We start from the raw sequence: 20,852 nt of genomic DNA on the forward strand, positions 1-20,852 counted from the left end.
GTCTGGGTAGGCATTTGATTAGATGTTCAGGAGTCTTATGGCTTGGGGGTAGAAGCTGTTTAGAAGCCTCTTGGACCTAGACTTGGCGATCCGGTACTGCTTGCCGTGCGGTATACAGTATGTTGCACGTAACTACTTCACAGGGGAAAAAAATAAGCTTTCTGGAACATGTGAACTTTCAAATCAAATAAAATTGTATTGCTTACATACACATGGTTAGCATATGTTATTGCGAGTGTAACGAAATGCTTGTGCTTCAAGTTCCGACAGTGCTGCAATATCTAAACATGTAATCTAACAGCTCAACAACAACTACTTAATACACACAAATCTAAGTAAAGGAATGGAATAAAAATATATACATATAAATATATGGATGAGCAATGACAGAGCGGCATAGGCAAGATGCAATAGATGGTATAAAATACAGTATACACTTATGAGATGAGTAATGCAAGAAGTGTAAACATTATTAAAGTGGCATTATTAAAGTGACTAGTGATCCGTTTATTAAAGTGGCCAATGATTTCAAGTCTGTATGTAGGTAGAAGCCTCTCTGCGTTAGGGATGGCTGTTTAACAGTCTGATGGCCTTGAGAAAGAAGCTGTTTCTCAGTCTCTCGGTCCCAGCTTTGATGCATCTGTACTGACCTCGCCTTCTGGATGGTAGCGGGGTGAATAGGCAGTGGCTCGGGTGGTTGTTGTCCTTGATTATCTTTTTGGCCTTCCTGTGACATTGGGTGCTGTAGGTGTCCTGGATTGCAGGTAGTTTGCCCCCGGTGATGCGTTGTGCAGTTGCCGTACCAGGCGGTGATGCAGCCTGACAGGATGCTCTCAATTGTGCATCTGTAAAAGTTTGTGAGGGTTTTAGGTGACAAGCCACATTTATTTAGCCTCCTGTGGTTGAAGAGGCGCTGTTGTGCCTTCTTCACCACACTGTCTGTGTGGGTGGACCGTTTCAGTTTGTCCGTGATGTGTATGCCGAGGAAATTTCCACCTTCTCCACTGCTGTCCCGTCTATGTGGATATGGGGGGTGCTCCCTCTGCTGTTTCCTGAAGCCCACTATCATCTCCTTTGATTTGTTCATATTGAGTGAGTGGTCATTTTGCTGACACCCCACTCCAAGTGTCCTCACCTCCTCCCTGTAGCCTGTCTCGTCGTTGTTGGTAATCATGCGTACTACTGTAGTGTCGTCTGCAAACTTGATGATTGAGCTGGAGGCGTGCACGGCCACGCAGTCATGGTTGAACAGGGCGTACAGAAGGGGGCTGAGCACGCACCCTTGTGGTGCCCCAGTGTTGAGCATCAGCGAAGTGGAGATGTTTCCTAGCTTAAGCACCTGAGGCGGCCCGTCAGGAAGTCCAGGACCCAATTGCACAGGGCGGGGTTGAGACCCAGGGCCTCTAGCTTAATGATGAGCTTTGAGGGTACTATGGTGTTGAATGCTGAGCTATAGTCAATGAACAGCATTCTTACATAGGTATTCCTCTTGTTCAGATGGGATGGTGCAGTGTGCAGTGTGATGGCGATTGCATTGTCTGTAGACCTATTGGGGCGGTAAGCAAATTGAAGTGGGTCTAGGATGGCAGGTAAGGTAGAGGTGATATGATCCTTGACGAGCATCTCAAAGCACTTCATGATGACAGAAGTGAGTGCTACGGGCGATAGTCATTTAGTTCAGTTACCTTTGCCTTCTTGGGTACAGGAACAATGGTGGCCATCTTGAAGCATGTGGGAACAACAGATTGGGATAGGGAGAGATTGAATATGTCTGTAAACACACCAGCCAGCTGGTCTGAATTCCATCTGAGCTGGCAACCTTGCAAGGGTTAACACATTTAAATATCTTACTCACGTCGGCCACGGAGAAGAAGAGCCCACAGTCCTTGGTAGCGGGCCACGTCGGTGGCACTGTATTATCCTCAAAGTGGGTAAAGAAGGTGTTTAGTTTGTCTGGAAGCAAGACGTTGGTGTCCGTGACGTGGCTGGTTTTCTTTTTGTAGTCCGTGATTGTCTGTAGACCCTGCCACATAAGTCTCGTGTCTGAGCCGTTGAATTGCGACTCCACTTTGTCTCTATACTGACATTTTACTTGTTTGATTGCCTTGTGGAGGGATTAACTACACTGTTTGTATTCGGCCATAATCCCTGTCACCTTTCCATTGTCAAATGCAGTGGTTCGCACTTTCAGTTTTGCGCGAATGCCGCCATCCATCCACGGTTTCTGGTTAGGGTAGGTTTTAATAGTCACAGTGGGTACAACATCTCCTATGCACTTCCTTATAAAAACTCACTCACCAAATCAGCGTTTATGTCAATATTATTATCTGAGGCTACCCGGATTATCTACACCGTTTTGTATTCTTGTGTGCCATCTGTAAATACAAATACAATTGTTAAATTACGAGCCTAATTGGTTTAGCCAAGGAAAAAGTTAGGAACCTTCCCACTAGCCATGATCGGCTGAGATAATGGATGGGTTGGACATGCCGAGAGATGAGTTCAGATTGGTCTGCCATGTAGCATGCTTCATGCTATAAAATGAGCTGATCAGCATGTGTAGATAATCCTTTCTACCGCATTAAAAAATATATATCATGAAGAACTGCTAAAGTGTTGCATCTGATGACCCTTCTGATGACAGTGATGGTGAAGAAACGGCGATCAACAGTGTTGTTGTCACAGAAGAAGTCGACCGAGTTTAGAAATCAGTGTAATGCCCGGTGGAAGCAGAGTATGGCAGCTAAGGAGAGGGAGTAAATGCAGGCGTTTGATTGCAAATATGCAGAGGCAGTTGAAAAGAGGACATACAAAAGGCTGTTGTATAAAACACCAGTCTCCGGATTACATCTTCAAACTAAGGGCAACCATGGCATTCATGGCGGATAGGGAGAAGCATTCATCCATGTATATGGCTAAAAGTCAAGCTAGTAACATTTTTAGATATTATACGTATAAAATTTTGGCCTAAACTATTTTTTATTGCAAGTTAAAACGTACTGTTAGCTGGGAACTCTTGGGGAAAAAATTGCTCTAACTGGGAAAAATCAACTGTCAACCAACTCGGGAACCAACTTTCAGACCTGAAGATCAGTGGCGTCATGATTTGACCTCGTATTTTTCCAAGTTCCCAGTTGTCTTGAAAGCATCATCAGGTTCATTGTTTAGCTAGCTAGCTATGTCTAAACATGTCTAAACAAAATTACATGACCCATCAAGTTAGCCAGGTGTGTTTGAGGGTGATTACGATCATCTATTGTATCTCATGAGTATGTGTACATGTCTAGACAATAGTGACCCATCCACTTAGCTAGATGTGACTGGGAGGTGGTTTCAGCATTTCTTTCACATGACCCATCAATTTCGACACGTGTGTCTGGGTAAGCATCATCTAATAATTATGGAATATTTATACAATATTTATCTGGATACTTTATATTTTTGATATTGCTGCTATGCAAATAACCATTTCACTGTACCGTTTACACCTTCTGTATCCTGTGCATGTGACAAATAATAGTTGATTTTATTTGATATGGCGTGTGTTTACCAGAGACTGTAATGTGAAGAACAACATGACTTGCACCAAAGTCAGATTAGGATTAAGGCCAAGACTATAGTGTATTTTTCCTATTACTTTCACCACTTTGTCTAGAACATTACTCACTCTGTTTAGCACATGGCTTCACATTTGAATTCTGCAATCAGAGGGTGTGAATAATGCTGATTGGGTGTAGACAATGAAGAGCTTTCCAGTAGGTGTACCAAAACATTTGAGGACCATTTTCTCAAAAGTTGGGTTACAAATTGATCAACTTTCAAAGCAGAATCACTTTCCCATTGTTCCTTATGATACACAACTTTCAAGCTCTGAGTCTCTACTTTTATTGTAAAAAAACACAATTTCTAATTTTGCTGCATAGGACCGAATCCAGGTGGTGGGTCACAAATGATCTACTTCGGTTTCAATATAAGGATCGTGAAATTTCTAAAATCGCTTACCACTTGTTCCATTTGGTTTCTACCTTAACATAAATGTTGACATATTCCTAAATATTTGGTCAAATAATTCATGTTGTGTATGGTTTCCTAGAAACAAGGGTGGCTCAACTTACACCTTTGGCTCAACTTACATGTACCCCACTGTCCCCTACTGCAAACACTATATCCTCCAAGGTTCTACAGAAAAACTATTTTCCTTCAGAGATCAGTGGTGAATTCCACTAAGACTGACCAATGTATCTGTCGGGTTTCTAAATTGAATCACGCCTTTCCTCTCTGTTGCAATACATCTCTTTCTCCTCTTCAATGGCGGTTGGCATCCAATATGTTGTATTACCGCCCCCAACTGAACTACAGTATAGCTCCATTACACTTTGTGATACAAAATGAGAAAGGGGAACTGGTAAAAATAAAAAATAAATCAATAAAAAAGATCCATATATTTTTATTACACTACCAACTAACCCTATACTCATTAAAACCCATCACCTTATTCAACTACTTTAACCCTGTCTTATCCTACCCCAGGCCAACGGACTGAGAGGACGAGACACCACCACGCAACACACGCTGTAACTCTTCTGAAGTCAAATCTCGTACCCCCAAGTACTTCTCTGCAGCTGCCACCACAACATATATTTTCTCAGATTTACATTCCATTTCTGCGGTACATTTGATAACAATTGCCATGAACGCTAAGAAGCCAACCTTAAGCGTTTATCACTCATTGGCCTATCCTTCTTTGCTGGCACAGATCTACTATTCACAGGGATCCTCTCAGAATCCCTCACCCTTGACCCATCCTCCTCTACTTTCTTCACTGTCTCAGCATACGACACCTTCTGCACAACTCTGACTCTAGAAACCTCAACCTGCCTCTCTCGCAACAGCCACAACTGTATCCCCCAAAATGACATAATCCTCTATCCCATGCACTCCTGCACACTTTCCAGATCTTGGAATCTTCCTCCTAGACACTGCTGCAACATACCCATACATGTTGCACCTAAAACAATGCAGTGGATTCGCCACTAAAGCTCTGACAACAGGATAATGATATATCCTAACATGACTTTATTGAGTAAAGACTGACTCAAAACTCAAAAGGACTGATAGTGACTCCTCTGTTTCACCACGCTCACCACCGGGCCTGCGACGCACCAAACGGCAGGTGTCACAAACACCAGGAATCTTCAACTTCAATTGCCCCACCTCCACACTTAACGCTAACCCAGACATCACTCCTTTCAATGGTGCAGTGTTCCTAAAAGCCAAGCAAGAAACAGATCTTGACCCAAGCCGTGTGACACTGAGCGCCTGCTCCCTCTGGTCAGAAGAAACACAAACAAATATCACAAGTCCACTACAGGTGCACCCAACTCCTTTCCCACACACCCTGAAACCACAAATGGATCTGCCAAAAGGAAAGGATCCACTTCTCCAAAAATGTCACTCCAACTGGACCAAACGTATCTTCATCACAACCATGTCCATCAATGCAAGGCTCAAACTCCTCACAACACCTTCTACCCCTTCTATTTCACCTCCTGAACTCAAACTGACGACCGGCTAACTCTGTTTGAACATTGTTATTGCTAGCCTCAACAGATTCAAACCCATCCGCTACCTCCCTCAGTCTTTTCAACCTCCTCTCTCTGTCCCTCCATCCTCCTCCCTTAACCAATTTCCCAACTCCTTCTGAAAATATTAAACTTTTCCAAGCCCAGATCTATTTTTAGCCTCTTCGAAAGACATGCTAAGCCCTGTTCTCCCTCCACTTCATACTTCTCTCTTTAGATTTGGTCATGTGTGTATGACAGGCCTTCCAACCAGGAAGTTCAAATCATTCTCTTCCTGTTATGGGATGATTCCAAAATGACAACCTATTTGCGTCTTCTTCTGTGATTTTTAAATAGCAGTTTGCAACCAAAAAGGTGCATTACCGCCACCAACTGGACTGGAGTGTAAATCCTTTACACTTTGTGAAACAAAAACGGGAAAAAGAGAAAATTAAGAAAAGTACTCTGCCAACTAACCCTACACTCATTAAAAACCCACCACCCCGTTCCACTACGTTGACCTTACCTAATCCTACACCAGGTCAACGGCCTGGGAGGACGGGACGCTACCGTTCAACTCACCCTGTAACTCGTCTGCGGTATAATCTCATAAACCAAAGTACTTCTCTGCAGCTGCCATCACAACACCTTTTCTGTGAATTATGTTCCATTTCTGCAGTACAGTTGGTAACCATGGCTAAGAGTGCTAAAAGCCACTCTTACTGAAGCACATTTCATTCGTAGGCCTATCACTTTGTACTGGCAAAATACATTTACTACTCACCGGGAACCTCTTAGGATCCCTCATCCTTGACCCATCCTCTACTTTCTTCACTGCCTAAGCATACAACACCTTCTGTTCAACTCTGACCATGGTAACCTCAACCTGCCTCTCTCGCACGGGACACTTCTGATACCCAGCAACATGGGCAGCACCCTATTCCCTACATAGCGCACTACTTTTGACCAGAGCCCTATGGTGAACTGTATAGGGAGTAGTGCACTGTTTAGGGAGTAGGATACCATTTGGTATGCACACAGCTCTGTTAAGAACCTATTTCAGGCCCGGTGTGTGCTGTTCTTTCTCTCTTTAAGGGAAGAGATGGGGAAATCATGGCCGACATGACTTTGGCAAGTTGTACCAGCTTTTTAGCGAAGAACAGATGCGTGTCTAATGAACGGGCGACTCTCTCATCAATAATGTACTGTTTTTCCACCTGCTAGCAAATTAATGAGAAATAAAGAGCCGTTTAGGGTGCGGGGTCTTGGGTGACATAAACCCTCCAATAATGGCCATATGAATAGCATGGCAGATCGTCAGAGGGAAAACACCGGGCGGAATTAGGGAGGTTTAATTGCAACATAATTAGGCCAATGCAACGCTGATAGGCCTTTCCAAGCTGGCATCTGGCTGAGCTGCCAGTTAAGGTAAATGTTCACCAGACCAAATACATGGAGAGACCAATCAGACCATGAAACAGGAGTGGGAAATAGATCAATATGTGATTAGCCAATAGTTCTTTATAGAGTTATTTTCAATGAATGGATTTTAATTTCACTTTAAAATCTAATTTGATCTTTTTAGAAAGTGATTACCTGACGAGGGGATATTTGGCGAGGGCATGAACTGAAGTTGTCCGAAATTATTCTACACTGTATATCTCCATTAATATATTATTAACATCTACATTTCGGGTAGAAATGGACCATCTACATTTCCTGCTTGTAAGCAAACCACAATATACAGAATTCATAGTGATTTCAGGATGTAGTACAGCGAGTCAACAGGTAGCTAATGTTACTTACTGCACCAGCCACTCATTCATAGAACATCAGCTTGCGAAGAACTATTTAACAACTGTAAAGTTTATTCATGGTATGGTGTTCAGTACTTGGATGTGAAAACTTCAAGCAAGCGCAGGCTGCTGAGGTAACATTTCATTGGTTACTTTGCAAGCTAACGATAGCTACGTTAGGTTTCGTTAGCTACAGCCTGCCGGACCGTATCTAACCGTTAGCTAGCGAACTACCGCAAGTGACTGGCCTGTGTGTTCTATTTACAGAGTCCAATCCCATCGACATCTGCAGCACCAGGAACTAGTTTAAATCCCCTTTGACTGCACAATGCTGGCAAGAGCCAAAGTGTATAGTCTGTGAGTCCATGGACAATGGAGCTCATGAAGGTCTGCCAGACCAGCTGAAGAACATTCAGGACCCTGCCTAAAACATTCAACCAACATAATATCCACATTCAGTTAGACTGATGTTGTAGGTGTCACGCCTGCTCCCGCTCCCCCTCTCTGGCGCTCAAGAGCGCCAGGCGGCCCGTCATTACGCACACCTGTCACCATTGTTACACGTATCAGCGTATCATTGGACTCACCTGGACTCCATCACTTATTGATTGCCTCCCCTATATCTGTCTATTCCTCAGTTTCCTCCCCATGTCAGCATTGTCATTTTGTTCCCCCTGTCCAGACGCTGTTCTTGTTTTGTTATTTATTAAATATTCACACCCTGTACTTGCTTCTCGCCTCCCAGTGTATGTCCTTACAGAACGCTGACACCCCAATTTGAAGCATCAGGGAGTTTTTTTGTTTTTTGTTGGTGACGTTGGGTCCGGGTGCCACTGCCGAAGGAACCGGGAGTGCCTCAGCTGGCTCGTCAGGCTTCCATGCCTTAGCTGGCTCGAGAGGTTTTCTTGCATCGCCGGCTCGTCGGGCTCCCACACCTCGGCCGGCTCGTCGAGCTCCCACGCCTCGGCCGGCCCGTCAGGCTCGCCCTGGTGGGCCGCCGGGTGGTGCCCCTAAGGGGGGGGGGGGGGGGATTCTGTCACGCCTGCACCCGCTCCCCCTCTCATCTTCAATGCCCTTGCTGATGGAAGGAGGTTTTCACTCAAAATCTCACGATACATGGCCCCATTCATTCTTTCCTTTACACGGATCAGTCGTCCTGGTCCCTTTGCAGAAAAACAGCCCCAAAGCATGATGTTTCCACCCCCATGCTTCACAGTAGGTATGGTGTTCTTTGGATGCAACTCAGCATTCTTTGTCCTCCAAACACGACGAGTTGAGTTTTTACCAAAAAGTTCTATTTTGGTTTCATCTGACCATATGACATTCTCCCAATCTTCTTCTGGATCATCCAAATGCTCTCTAGCAAACTGCAGACGGGCCTGGACATGTACTGGCTTAAGCAGGGGGACACGTCTGGCACTGCAGGATTTGAGTCCCTGGCGGCGTAGTGTGTTATTGATGGTAGGCTTTGTTACTTTGGTCCCAGCTCTCTGCAGGTCATTCACTAGGTCCCCCCGTGTGGTTCTGGGATTTTTGCTCACCGTTCTTGTGATCATTTTGACCCCACAGGGTGAGATCTTGCGTGGAGCCCCAGATCGAGGGAGATTATCAGTGGTCTTGTATGTCTTCCATTTCCTAATAATTGCTCCCACAGTTGATTTCTTCAAACCAAGCTGCTTACCTATTGCAGATTCAGTCTTCCCAGCCTGGTGCAGGTCTACAGTTTTGTTTCTGGTGTCCTTTGACAGCTCTTTGGTCTTGGCCATAGTGGAGTTTGGAGTGTGACTGTTTGAGGTTGTGGACAGGTGTCTTTTATACTGATAACAAGTTCAAACAGGTGCCATTAATACAGGTAACAAGTGTGGAGGACAGAGGAGCCTCTTAAAGAAGAAGTTACAGGTCTGTAAACGAGCCAGAAATCTTGCTTGTTTGTAGGTCACCAAATACTTATTTTCCACCATCATTTGCAAATAAATTCATTAAAAATCCTATAATGTGATTTTCTGGATTTTTTTTCCTCATTTTGTCTGTCATAGTTGAAGTGTACCTATGATGACAATTACAGGCCTCTCTCATCTTTTTAAGTGGGAGAACTTGCACAATTGGTGGCTGACTAAATACTTTTTTGCCCCACTGTAGCTGTGAAACTATGAACCTGTGAAACTAGTACCGACCCCGTTTTGATAAGCCTGCCTTCGGGGGTGGGAACACAATTGGGAAAGGAGGTAGGACTCCCATCAGACTGTAGTCTTTACAAGGCCTGGGAACATGAGTCAACCTAGATACGTTGCAATGTCGTGGCAGATAGCAATGGTTCGCTTGAACAAGGACAACCATATCTACTCACTTCTAGCGTGATCGTGCAATCGGTGAAACACAAAGGCCACAATAATTGCTACAAAACATGACTCCATTCATTTTGCGGTCTCCCACCGCAAAAATAAAATAATACCTCTATGGTACATAATTATGTCTGAAACACCTCTCGTCAGTCATAACTATGTAGGGAGCCTGGAAAAACATCCCAAATAGTGTCTAGAGATGAAGTTTCCCTTTAAACTGGAGACAGAGTAACTCATAATTAGAATTAAACACACCGTTTCTGTATTCAAGGGGACAGGGCATTGATGATGAGAGGGAGGGAATGAGAAAAGGGAAAAGGAGAGAGAGAAGTTATTAGAAAGAGAGAAGGGGGGGGGAAGAGAGAGCGCAGAATAGGTATGAAAGCGAGAAGAGGAGGGAGGGAATGGAAAGGTAATGAGAGAAAGGGGAGAGGGAGGGTGGGATAGATAGAGAGAAAAGGAAAGCGGGAGAGAGATAGAGAGAGGGGGAGTAAAACGAGAGAGAAACTGGGTTGAACTAAGTAAACTAATTATGTTTTATTGGAGGAGAGAACGAGAGCGTGACAGAGAGAAAATATAAGTCAAAGGGAGATCAAAACCTGGCCTGCCATAATGTGTTATTGTCCCCCTAGGGAGAGGGTTTAACCAGATCTGATCCTGACTGGATTTCAATGGGTTTTTCATGTTTCTACACAACCTTGGATTGCTTGGACATGGCACATATCTGATCACAGCATGTGTAGAATAGTTGGTGGGTTGGTGTGTGTAAGTGAAAGTGCAGAATGGTGGGCCTGAATAGCATTCTAATTCTAATTTGAAGCTCAAATGGTAGAGCATGAGGCTTGTAACGCCAGGGTAGTGCGTTCCATTCCTGGACCACCCATATGTAAAATGTAGGCACGCATGACAGGAAGTTGCTTTGAATACAAGCGTCTGCTAAATTAAATGTATTTTTATATTATATTATTGACTAGAGAGGGGAACCAACCAATCGACTCTGAGGACAGTCTGAGGACAAACAATATAATTTGTAGGCCATTTTGATATGTTCTTACACAATGATCTTACAGACTATATACTGTATGCAATCCTATCACCACTGTTCTCATGTTGCTGTTCTCTGATTATAATTAGTGAATGGAAGTATTTCATTCACTATTTCAATCAACTTAGTTGTCAGATCACAAAAGACCATTCTTAATAATAAACAAGCCTGGTGAGAAGATATTATACCAGTAGAACTGAACAGAGGACAAAATGATGACGCTTTTGACAGTTACCACTGTTCATTTAGTCAGCAAATTGAATCAGTAATGTGAATATCCTCTGAGAAACACTAGAGGATACTGAGTGTTACATTTTCCAGGCAGAGATGTAAATTAGATGAATCCATTAATTGATTCATTGATTTATTCTTAGAACAACTGGGATATTGTCATCTAGTCCATTTTGTAATTAACATCACTGTTTCAATCCTTTGTGATGCCATGTTAGCTCCTCCTCCAGTCACATAAAAGAACAGGGTGTGACCTTAAAAAGTGGTCAAAGGTCAAATAGAAGAGTGGTTGTTGAGAGGCAACCGGGTAAACAACCATGTAACCTCTGCCATGTAAACAACTGATTACATACTCCATCATTACATGAAAGGGAGAAATGTTCACCCTGTCACGCCCTGATCTGTTTCACCTGTCCTTCTGCTTGTCTCCACCCCCCTCCAGGTGTCGCCCATCTTCCCCACTGATACTCTGGGTATTTATACCTGTGTTTTCTGTCTGTCTGTGCCAGTTTGTCTTGTTTGTTCAAGCCTACCAGCGGTTTGTGTCTCAGCGCCTGCTTTTTCCAGTATCTCTTTTCCCGCCCTCCTGGTTTGAACCCTCGCCTGTCCTGACTTCGAGCCCGCCTGCCTGACCACTCTGCCTGCCGTCCTGTACCTTTGCCCCAACTCTGGATTGCCGACCTCTGCCTGACCTGACCCCTGGGCTTGTCTGCCGTCCTGTACCTTGGCCCACGACTCTGGACTACTCTGCCTGCCTTGACCTGTCGTTTGCCTGCCCCAGTTGTTACAATAAAAATTGTTACTTCTACACAGTCTGCACTTGGGTCTTACCTGAAACATGGTACACCCAGCGAGTTATTTGTAGAACCTTTGAGACTGTGACAGGTTCTTTATAGAACCATCATCCATTAAGGTTCTATAAAGAACCATTAATGGTTCTATACAGCACCAAAACGGGTTGTAACCATAGCAGAACCTTTTTAATAGTTCTTAAAACCTCTACAGGATCGCTGTCCAGCCCCCCCCCGCCCATGGGATGGTTAAGCTAATGTGATTAGCCTGAAGTTGTAAGTAACACAAACATTTCCCAGGACATAAACATACCTGATATGGGCAGAAAGCTTAAATTCTCGTTAATCTAACTGCACTGTCCAATTTACAGTAGCTATTACAGTGAAAGAATACCGTGCTATTGTTTGAGGAGAGTGCACAATTATGAACTTGAAAATAGGCAATCCTCGGATTTTGTGTTAAATGTCTACAACAAAGCTTTCTTAGTGTCCAACAAGCTTTCTCTACCCTTAACCTTGTTCTGAACACCTCCAAAACAAAGGTCATGTGGTTTGGTAAGAAGAATGCCCCTCTCCCCACAGGTGCGATTACTACCTCTTTGTCACGCCCTGACCTTAGAGAGCTTTTTATGTCTCTATTTTGGTTTGGTCAGGGTGTGATTTGGGTGGGCATTCTATGTTCATTTTTCTATGTGTTGTATTTCTTTGTTTTGGCCGGGTATGGTTCTCAATCAGGGACAGCTGTCTACCATTGTCTCTGATTGGGAACCATACTTAGGTATCATTTTCCCACCTGTGTTTTGTGGGTAGTTGTTTTCTGTTTAGTGTTCTGCACCTGACAGGACTGTTTCGGTTTCGTTTATTCACTTTGTTATTTAGTTTTAGTGTTCAGTTGAAATAAAAATCATGAACACTTCCCACGCTGCGCTTTGGTCCGATCCTTCTTCATGCAACAATGACCGTTACAGAACTACCCACCACAAGCGGACCAAGCAGCGTGGTATGGAGGAGCAGAGGGTTCAGGACTCCTGGACATGGGAGGAGATACTGGATGGAAAGGGACCCTGGAGACAGGCTGGGGAATATCGCCGCTCGAAAAAGGAACTGGAGGGAGCTAAAACTGAGAGGCGGCGATATGAGGTAAGTGAGTGAAGCAGGCACGAGAGGCAACACACGGGGAGATTGGCAGAGTTAGGCTATAGACCTGAGCCAACTCCCTGTGCTTACTGGAAGCAGCGTGGTACTGGTCAGGTACCGTGTTATGCGTTAAAGCGCACAGGGTCTCCAGGGCTCGCTCATAGCCCGGTGCGCTATATGCCAGCCCTCCGCAAGTGCCATGCGAGAGTGGGCATCCAGCCAGGGCGGATTGTGGCAGCTCAGCGCGCTTGGTCTCCGGTGCGCCGTTTCGGCCCAGAGTATCCTGCGCCGGCTCTGCACACTGTGTCTCCGGTGCGCTGGGACCGTTCAGTTCGTCCTATGCCTGCGCTCCGCCCGTGCCGGGCTAAAGTGGGCATTGAGCCAAGTGGAGAGGTGCGAGTGGTAAGCACCAGATCTCCAGTGCTCCCCCACAGCCCGGTTCGACCTGTGCCTGCACTCTGGAGGGGCGGGCTAAAGTGGGCATTCACCCTGGAGGAGTGGTGCCAAGGCTGCGCACACGAGCTCCAGTGCCCCCCCACAGCCCGGTTCATCCTGTGCCTCCTCTACGCACCAGGCCTCCTGTAGGTCTCCCCAGCCTGGTGGGCCCTGTGGCAGCCCCACGCACCAGGCTGTCTCTGCGTCTCCTCCCTCCAGCGCCCTCCAGTCCGGAGCCTCCAGCGACGCACTCCAGTTCGGAGCATCCAGCGACGCCCTCCAGTCCGGAGCATCCAGCGACGCCCTCCAGTCCGGAGCCTCCAACAAGGGTGCTCAGTCCGGGGCCCGCAACGAGGGTGCCCAGTCCGGGGCCCGCAACGAGCGTGCCCAGTCCGGGGCCCGCAACGGGGGTGCCCGGTCCGGGGTCGGCAGCGAGGGTCCTCGCACTAAAGGCGCCACCTAAGTGGGCCAAGCCAGAGGTGGAGCGGGGGCTACGTCCCGCACCAGAGCCGCCACCGCGGAGAAATGCCCACCTAGACCCTCCCCTATAGGTTCAGGTTTTGCGGCCATAGTCCGCACCTTTGGGGGGGGGTTGGGTACTGTCACGCCCTGACCTTAGAGAGCTTTTTACAGTATGTCTCTATTTTGGTTTGGTCAGGGTGTGATTTGGGTGGGCATTCTATGTTCATTTTTCTATGTGTTGTTTTGGCCGGGTATGGTTCTCAATCAGGGACAGCTGTCTACCGTTGTCTCTGATTGGGAACCATACTTAGGTAGAATTTTCCCACCTGTGTTTTGTGGGTAGTTGTTTTCTGTTTAGTGTTCTGCACCTGACAGGACTGTTTCGGTTTCGTTTATTCACTTTGTTATTTTGTTCAGTTTAAATAAAAATCATGAACACTTACCACGCTGCGCTTTGGTCCGATTCTTCCTCATCAGACGACGACGACCGTTACACTCTTAGAGTTTAGAGCTTGAGGTGGTCACCTCATACAAGTACTTATGTATGGCTAGACAGTACACTGTCCTTCTCTCGGCACATATCAAAGCTGCAGGCTAAAGTTAAATCTAGACTTAGTTTCCTCTATCGTAATCGCTCCACTTTCACCCTAGCTGCCAAACGAACCCTGATTCAGATGACTATCCTACCCATGCTAGATTACGGAGACATCATTTATAGATCGCAGGTAAGGGTGCTCTCGAGCGGCTAGATGTTCTTTACCATTCGGCCATCAGATGTGCCACCAATGCTCCTTATAGGACACATCACTGCACTCTATACTCCTCTGTAAACGGGTCATCTCTGTATACCCGTCGCAAGACCCACTGGTTGATGCTTATTTATAAAACCCTCTTAGGCCTTACTCCCCCCATCTGAGATATCTACTGCAGCCCTCATCGTCCACATACAACATCCATTCTGCCAGTCACATTCTGTTAAAGATCCCCAAAGCACACACATCCCTGGGTAGCTCGTCTTTTCAGTTCGCTGCAGCTAGCGACTGGAATGAGCTGCAACAAACACTCAAACTGGACAGTTTTATATCAATCTCTTTATTCAAAGACTCAATCATGGACACTCTTACTGACAGTTGTGGCTGCTTTGCGTGATGCATTGTTGTCTCTACTTTCTTGCCCTTTGTGCTGTTATCTGTGCCCAATAATGTTTGTACCATGTTTTGTGCTGCTATCATGTTGTGTTGCTACCATGTTGTTGTCATGTTGTGTTGCTAACATGCTGTTTGTCATGTGTCGCTGCCTTGCTATGTTATCTTAGGTCTCTCTTTATGTAGTGTTGTGTTGTCTCTTTTGTTAATCCCAGCCCCTGTCCCCGCAGGAAGCCTTTTGCGTTTTGGTAGCTCGTCATTGTAAATAAGAATTTGTTCTTAACTGACATGCCTAGTTAAATAAAGGTTAAATAAATAAAAAAGGCACATTTGTGTAGTCTTTTGCCCAAATGTGCCTTTTGAAAAGATATGCAATTGTTCATTGGATCAGTCTGAAACTTTGCAAATACACTGCTGCCATCTAGTGGCCAAAACCTAAATTGCGCCTGTCCTAGAATAATACATTATGGCCTTTCTCTTGCATTTCAAAGATGGTACAAAAAAAAATACAAAAGAACGCATGTTTTTTTCATTGTATTATCTTTTACCAGATCTAATGTGTTATATTCTCCTACATTACTTTCACATTTCCACAAACTTCAAACTTTTACCTTTCAAATGGTATCAAGAATATGCATATCCTTGCTTCAGATCCTGAGCTACAGGCAGTTAGATTTAGGTATGTCATTTTAGGCGAAAATTGAAAAAAGAGTCGGCTCCTTAAGGGGATTAGGAAACGGTTCTTTATAGCACAATAAAGGTTCCATTTAAAACTGTATGAGCATAGCTCTTATAGAAACTTAATTTGGCACAGAACCACCTGTTTTATTGTGTAGCAACATATAGTCATTTCATCCAGCTTTGCTCTGGTGCATATATTATCTGATATATAAAAACGCTTAACCTGACTGATACAACTTCATCATGGTCAAACACAGAGAAATACAGTATACCAAACTGATAATACCATAGACAGTTTTAGACACCTATTGATCCACTTCACTCAGATCAACTCAGATGGGAATAGTGAAAAACCAACAGTGTGCTTACTGCTACAGCCATCAAATACAGCTTGGAAGAAGCATCCAGCAAGCTTAGATTGCTTTGGTCTCACAGTCGAAGAAAATCATGTGCACAAGATCCTGTTATGTGGCTGCTAAAAATCCCTCCTATTCCCATCTGAGTTTCTGCTTTCCAGGTTGGATAAACCACGAAATAGATCAACCCTACCCGTTTTAAAACATTCATACAAAGAACCACCGTGATAGCATTTCCCCCTCTAAGCAATGCAAGGATACCCTTCGATCAGCATTCAGCATCCAAACAAAACAACAAACCAACCAATCCCCTTTTGAATTTTTTTATGGATGAATTCAGATGCATTGCGAAGGTAAAGAAGGGCGACCTTGCACTGGTGCTTGTAATGGAGTATTCCAATATCTACCCACTGTAGGCGACCAGCTGGGGATGAGGTAACAGCAGCTCTCTGTCACCAGCAAGGGAATTCAGTAAAAAAAAGGGATCTGGTTCCTGCGCTACTGCTGCTGCTGAAACGAAACCTGCCTTTGATGTTCTCTATGCACAGTCCTGTGGGGAATCCAACCCTCTCTCTCCCTCTCCGCATTGAGCATCTGAGCACCACAACACAGCAGCCCACTGTGTACGGCCGGAATACAGGCTCGAAATAACAGTGGAGATACTAAGGAATCCTACAATCAATACAGTGTCCATATCAGGGAAATGTGTCCAATGTCCAGTACTAACCATCTCTCCTGTTGACTTTGGCAAAGCCGGGTCCATGGCTGTTGGATAACTGTGATGAGCTTCTGAAGGAGGACTGGGGCAGGCTGGACACCAGTGGGCCATCACAGCTGTCTGTCAAGCAAACAGGAAAACAACAAAGGACAGGGTTATGCTTTACAATCACAGGTGAACTATTAGTAACATTATTATTAGTACAGTATTTCCAAATTATTCAGAGATGTAGTCTAAAACATCATCAGGACCATGTTTAACCTGTTTGGGCTGCAGGGGCAGTATTGAGTAGCTCTGATTAAGGGTGCCCATTTCAAACGGCCTCGTACTCAATTCTTGCTCGTACAATATGCATATTATTGTTATTATTGGATAGAAAACACTCTCTAGTTTCTATAGCCGTTGGAATTTTGTCTCTGAGTGAAACACAGCTCCTTCTACAGCACTTTTCCTGACAGGGAGTCAGATTTCAGAAATCTTGGCCCCTGATCTGGGGTCGGTTTTAAGGTCCCTGTAAATGCTATGAGGATACAAACACTGCTTACGTCTTCCCCTGGATGTCCGTACGTGGTGACGCTTTGAATGGAGTCGATTGCGCAATCATGGCCTGTATAAAACAAGAAATACCGGAAGTAGCTTTCTTTTCCTGCCTGCGCCTGACGCACGAAGGACGTTGGACCTCCTCTCTTTCCAAGCTTTGGTTTAGCCACTTATATATCGCCGGTCATGTTTTTACTCGTTATTGGTGTTAAAAACATCATAAGGTAGTTAATTTAAACCGTTTTATAGCAATTTATATCCGTTTAGTGCGATTTTGAGGCATTTTCTTTGTGGTGCACTTTGAAGCGATGGGCACGTTTCCAGTACCGGTCGAACGTTAGTGGGCATTTCGACGGACAGAGGACATCTTTCGACCAAAAGAAGATTAGACCCAAGAAAGGATACATTGCCCAAGATTCTGATGGAAGATCACCTCACAGTAAGAAATATTTAATATGATAAATCGTTGTTCTGTCGAAAAATTTTAAACGCATATTCCGCCATTTTGTTTGGTATAGCTTCGCTTGGCGAACCCTGTATTGCACAGTAAGGATAATTTTAGAAATGTAATTCAGCGATTGCATTAAGAACTAATTTGTCTTTCGATTCCTGTCAACCCTGTATTTTTTAGTCAAGTATATGATTAGCTATTGATTAAACTAGATCACTCTGAAAGATGGCGACCGACATTTTCAGGCTTGTTTTGCTACTATTTTCATTGTATAACCACGGTTTTTTTATGGCTAAATATGCACATTTTCGAACAAACTCTATATGTATGTTGTAATATGATGTTACAGGAGTGTCATCGGAAGAATTCTGAGAAGGTTAGTGAAAAAATTAATATATTTTGGCGATGATAACGATATCGCTCTCTTTGGCTTGAATCAATGGTCGGGTAACGTTTGCATATGTGGTATGCTAATATAACGATTTATTGTGTTTTCGCTGTAAAACACTTAGAACATCTGAAATATTGTCTGAATTCACAAGATCTGTGTCTTTCCATTGCTGTGAGTTGTGTATTTTTAAGAAATGTTTTATGATTAGTAATTAGGTAATACACGTTGCTCTGTGTATTTATTCTAGTCGAGTTGTGATGGTGGGTGCAATTGTAAACTAGGATTTCTACCTGAAATATGCACATTTTTCTAACAAAACCTATCCTATACAATAAATATGTTATCAGACTGTCATCTGATGAGGTTTTTTCTTGGTTAGTGGCTATCAATATCTTTATTTGGCCGAATTGGTGATAGCTAGTGGTGGAGAGAAAAAATGGTGGACAAAGAAAAATGGTGTCTTTTGCTAACGTGGTTAGCTAATAGATTTACATATTTTGTCTTCCCTGTAAAACATTTTAAAAATCTGAAATGGTGGCTTTATTCACAAGATCTGTATCTTTCATTTGGTGTCTTGGACTTGTGATTTAATGATATTTAGATGCTACTATTTAATTGTGACGCTATGCTAGCGATGCTAATCAGTGTGGGGGGGGTGGGGGGATGTTGTCATAGGTGTACCGATATCGGGCTTGCAGCCCAAACAGGCTAAAGCAATTTCAGAGACACTATTTTCCATTTTGTCACAATTTGATCACCATGTCGACCACCATTTAACACGCTGTTACTGCTCTCTGTCAGCAGCAATACTATCCACCAATGACACCATTGAAGTGATGTCACAGGATGCTAATATGCTAATAATAACTAAAATCGCTAGAGTGCAGATCACATTGTTATGTTCCAACACCTTCACAAATGTGTGCATGAGTACCGTCCCACTGGTCACACCACGTCATTTCAATGTGGAAATGTGGGTAATATTTGTTTGAGATGTTGATCAATGAGATTTCAATCTTTATTCACCCAGTCAAAAAGACAGCCAGATGTTTGTTGAATTCTCAATGTGTTGTCACTATGCTTTCAACGATCTAAAAGCACAACCAAATTCCAATGGGAAAACAATGTCTGATTCGGGATTTAGGGCTCGATTCGGCAAAATTCTGCGCTATAGCGTGCTTGAAATGTAAAGGTAATTTTCGATTGAGCTGACATATGTAGTGTTTGCAATGCATGCGGTCTCCACAAATGTGGGAATGTTGCCTTTAAATGTCAATCGCGCGATAGCGCTGAACTTTGGTGATACAGATTGAATCGAGCCCTTAGTTTTCATATAAATGTGCTATCACTGCACGTTCAACCATTTAAAAGCATAAGTTCAAATGGGAATACAAACCCAGATATGTTGGATTTATACAACAACTTAATGTGTTATCTTTGTGCTTCATCTAATAGCGCAACAAAAAAAAAACTGGATTGCAGTTGAGATTACATTAAAAGTATATAGTGCAAGTGATCAACGTTGTTCGAGATTCTGTACAGATTATTATAGCAATTGTGAAGATCTCCACGGACCTGCGAACTTTGCATGCTATCTCGAACATGCACACTTTCTATGATTACATAGGAAGACATTTACAGTATACTTAAAGTAACCTCAACATGTGGCCACGGATGTGTTTCTCATGTTAAGGTGGAATAAATACTTTCACATTTGTTTGAAAGATAGCCTTAACTTTAGGCTATTTACTGTATTAGATAAGTAATAATAAATAGTGTTTGGTTGACAACCAGATATCAGCATTTAAAGGAGATGTATCTAATGCTTGGATAGTTTAATCTGAGCCACTGGCTTAACCTGGAGTTGTGCATAAAGGGTGTGGCCTTTGAGTTAAACTCCTAGGTATAACATTGGATGGTCAATTATCATGGTCAAGTCATATTGACAAAGTTGTTGTGAAGATGGGGAGGGGTACATCTGTTATAAAAAAGATGTTCTGTGTTTTTGACAACTGTACCAGTTGTTCAGGCTCTGTCTCTGATCTTGTCCCATCTTGATTGCTGTCCGGTAATATGGTCAAGTGCAGCAAAGAAAGACCTAGCAAAGCAGCACGCCCTGACCTTTACAGCACATACGGAACAACATCAACAACATGCCAGTCTTTCCTGGTTGAGGATTGACGGGTGATGAGCTGCTTCTCTTCCAGTTTTTATGAGAAATATTACTGTGTTAAAAATTCCAGATTCTGTATAATCAAATAACATTCAGCTCAGACACTCATACATACACCACAAGACACGCCACCAGGGGTCTCTTCACAGTCCCCAAATTCAAAAAGAACTCATAGCAACGCACAGTATTGTACAGAGCCATGATCACATGGAACTCCCTTCCCTCTCCAATTACTCAAGCAGACAGAAAAATGACCTTTAAAAACAAATTAAACTACATCTCATGGAACGACAGGGACTGTGAAGGGACACAAACACACAGAGACACAAACACACACATTATTTTTTAGTTGTATTATTTGTATTATTTTTCGTTTTTCATATCGTTGTATTTTACATTTGTGTGACTGTCCTTGTCTATCAGTCTATCAATGTTTTGTTACTTGTCATGTTTTGTGTTTTTGGTGTACCCCAGGAAGAGCAGCCGCTGCTTCTGCTAAAGCTAACGGGGATCCAAATAAACAAATAAACCCTCATTTTTTATTTTTGGTTTAGTTGGAGACCTGAATCCAACATATAATTTGTTATTTGCTGTATT

The 20,852-nt window shown here is 43.7% G+C and overlaps 1 protein-coding gene across 1 annotated transcript in view; it reads right to left on the reverse strand.

The window, feature by feature from the left end:
• The window catches only part of LOC120025627 (contactin-associated protein-like 4), a 155,183-nt gene extending 136,142 nt beyond the window's left edge, over positions 1-19,041 (reverse strand). The window contains exons 1-2 of the mRNA XM_038970173.1: positions 19,017-19,041; positions 16,710-16,820 (exon numbers count right to left, since the gene is read on the reverse strand). Of these exons, the coding sequence (XP_038826101.1) occupies positions 16,710-16,820; positions 19,017-19,041 (136 nt within the window). The remainder of the gene's footprint in view (positions 1-16,709; positions 16,821-19,016) is intronic.
• Between the last annotated feature and the right edge of the window lie 1,811 nt (positions 19,042-20,852).

This window comes from Salvelinus namaycush, chromosome 31 (assembly GCF_016432855.1).
Source record: "Salvelinus namaycush isolate Seneca chromosome 31, SaNama_1.0, whole genome shotgun sequence".
Taxonomy (NCBI): Eukaryota; Metazoa; Chordata; class Actinopteri; order Salmoniformes; family Salmonidae; genus Salvelinus; species Salvelinus namaycush.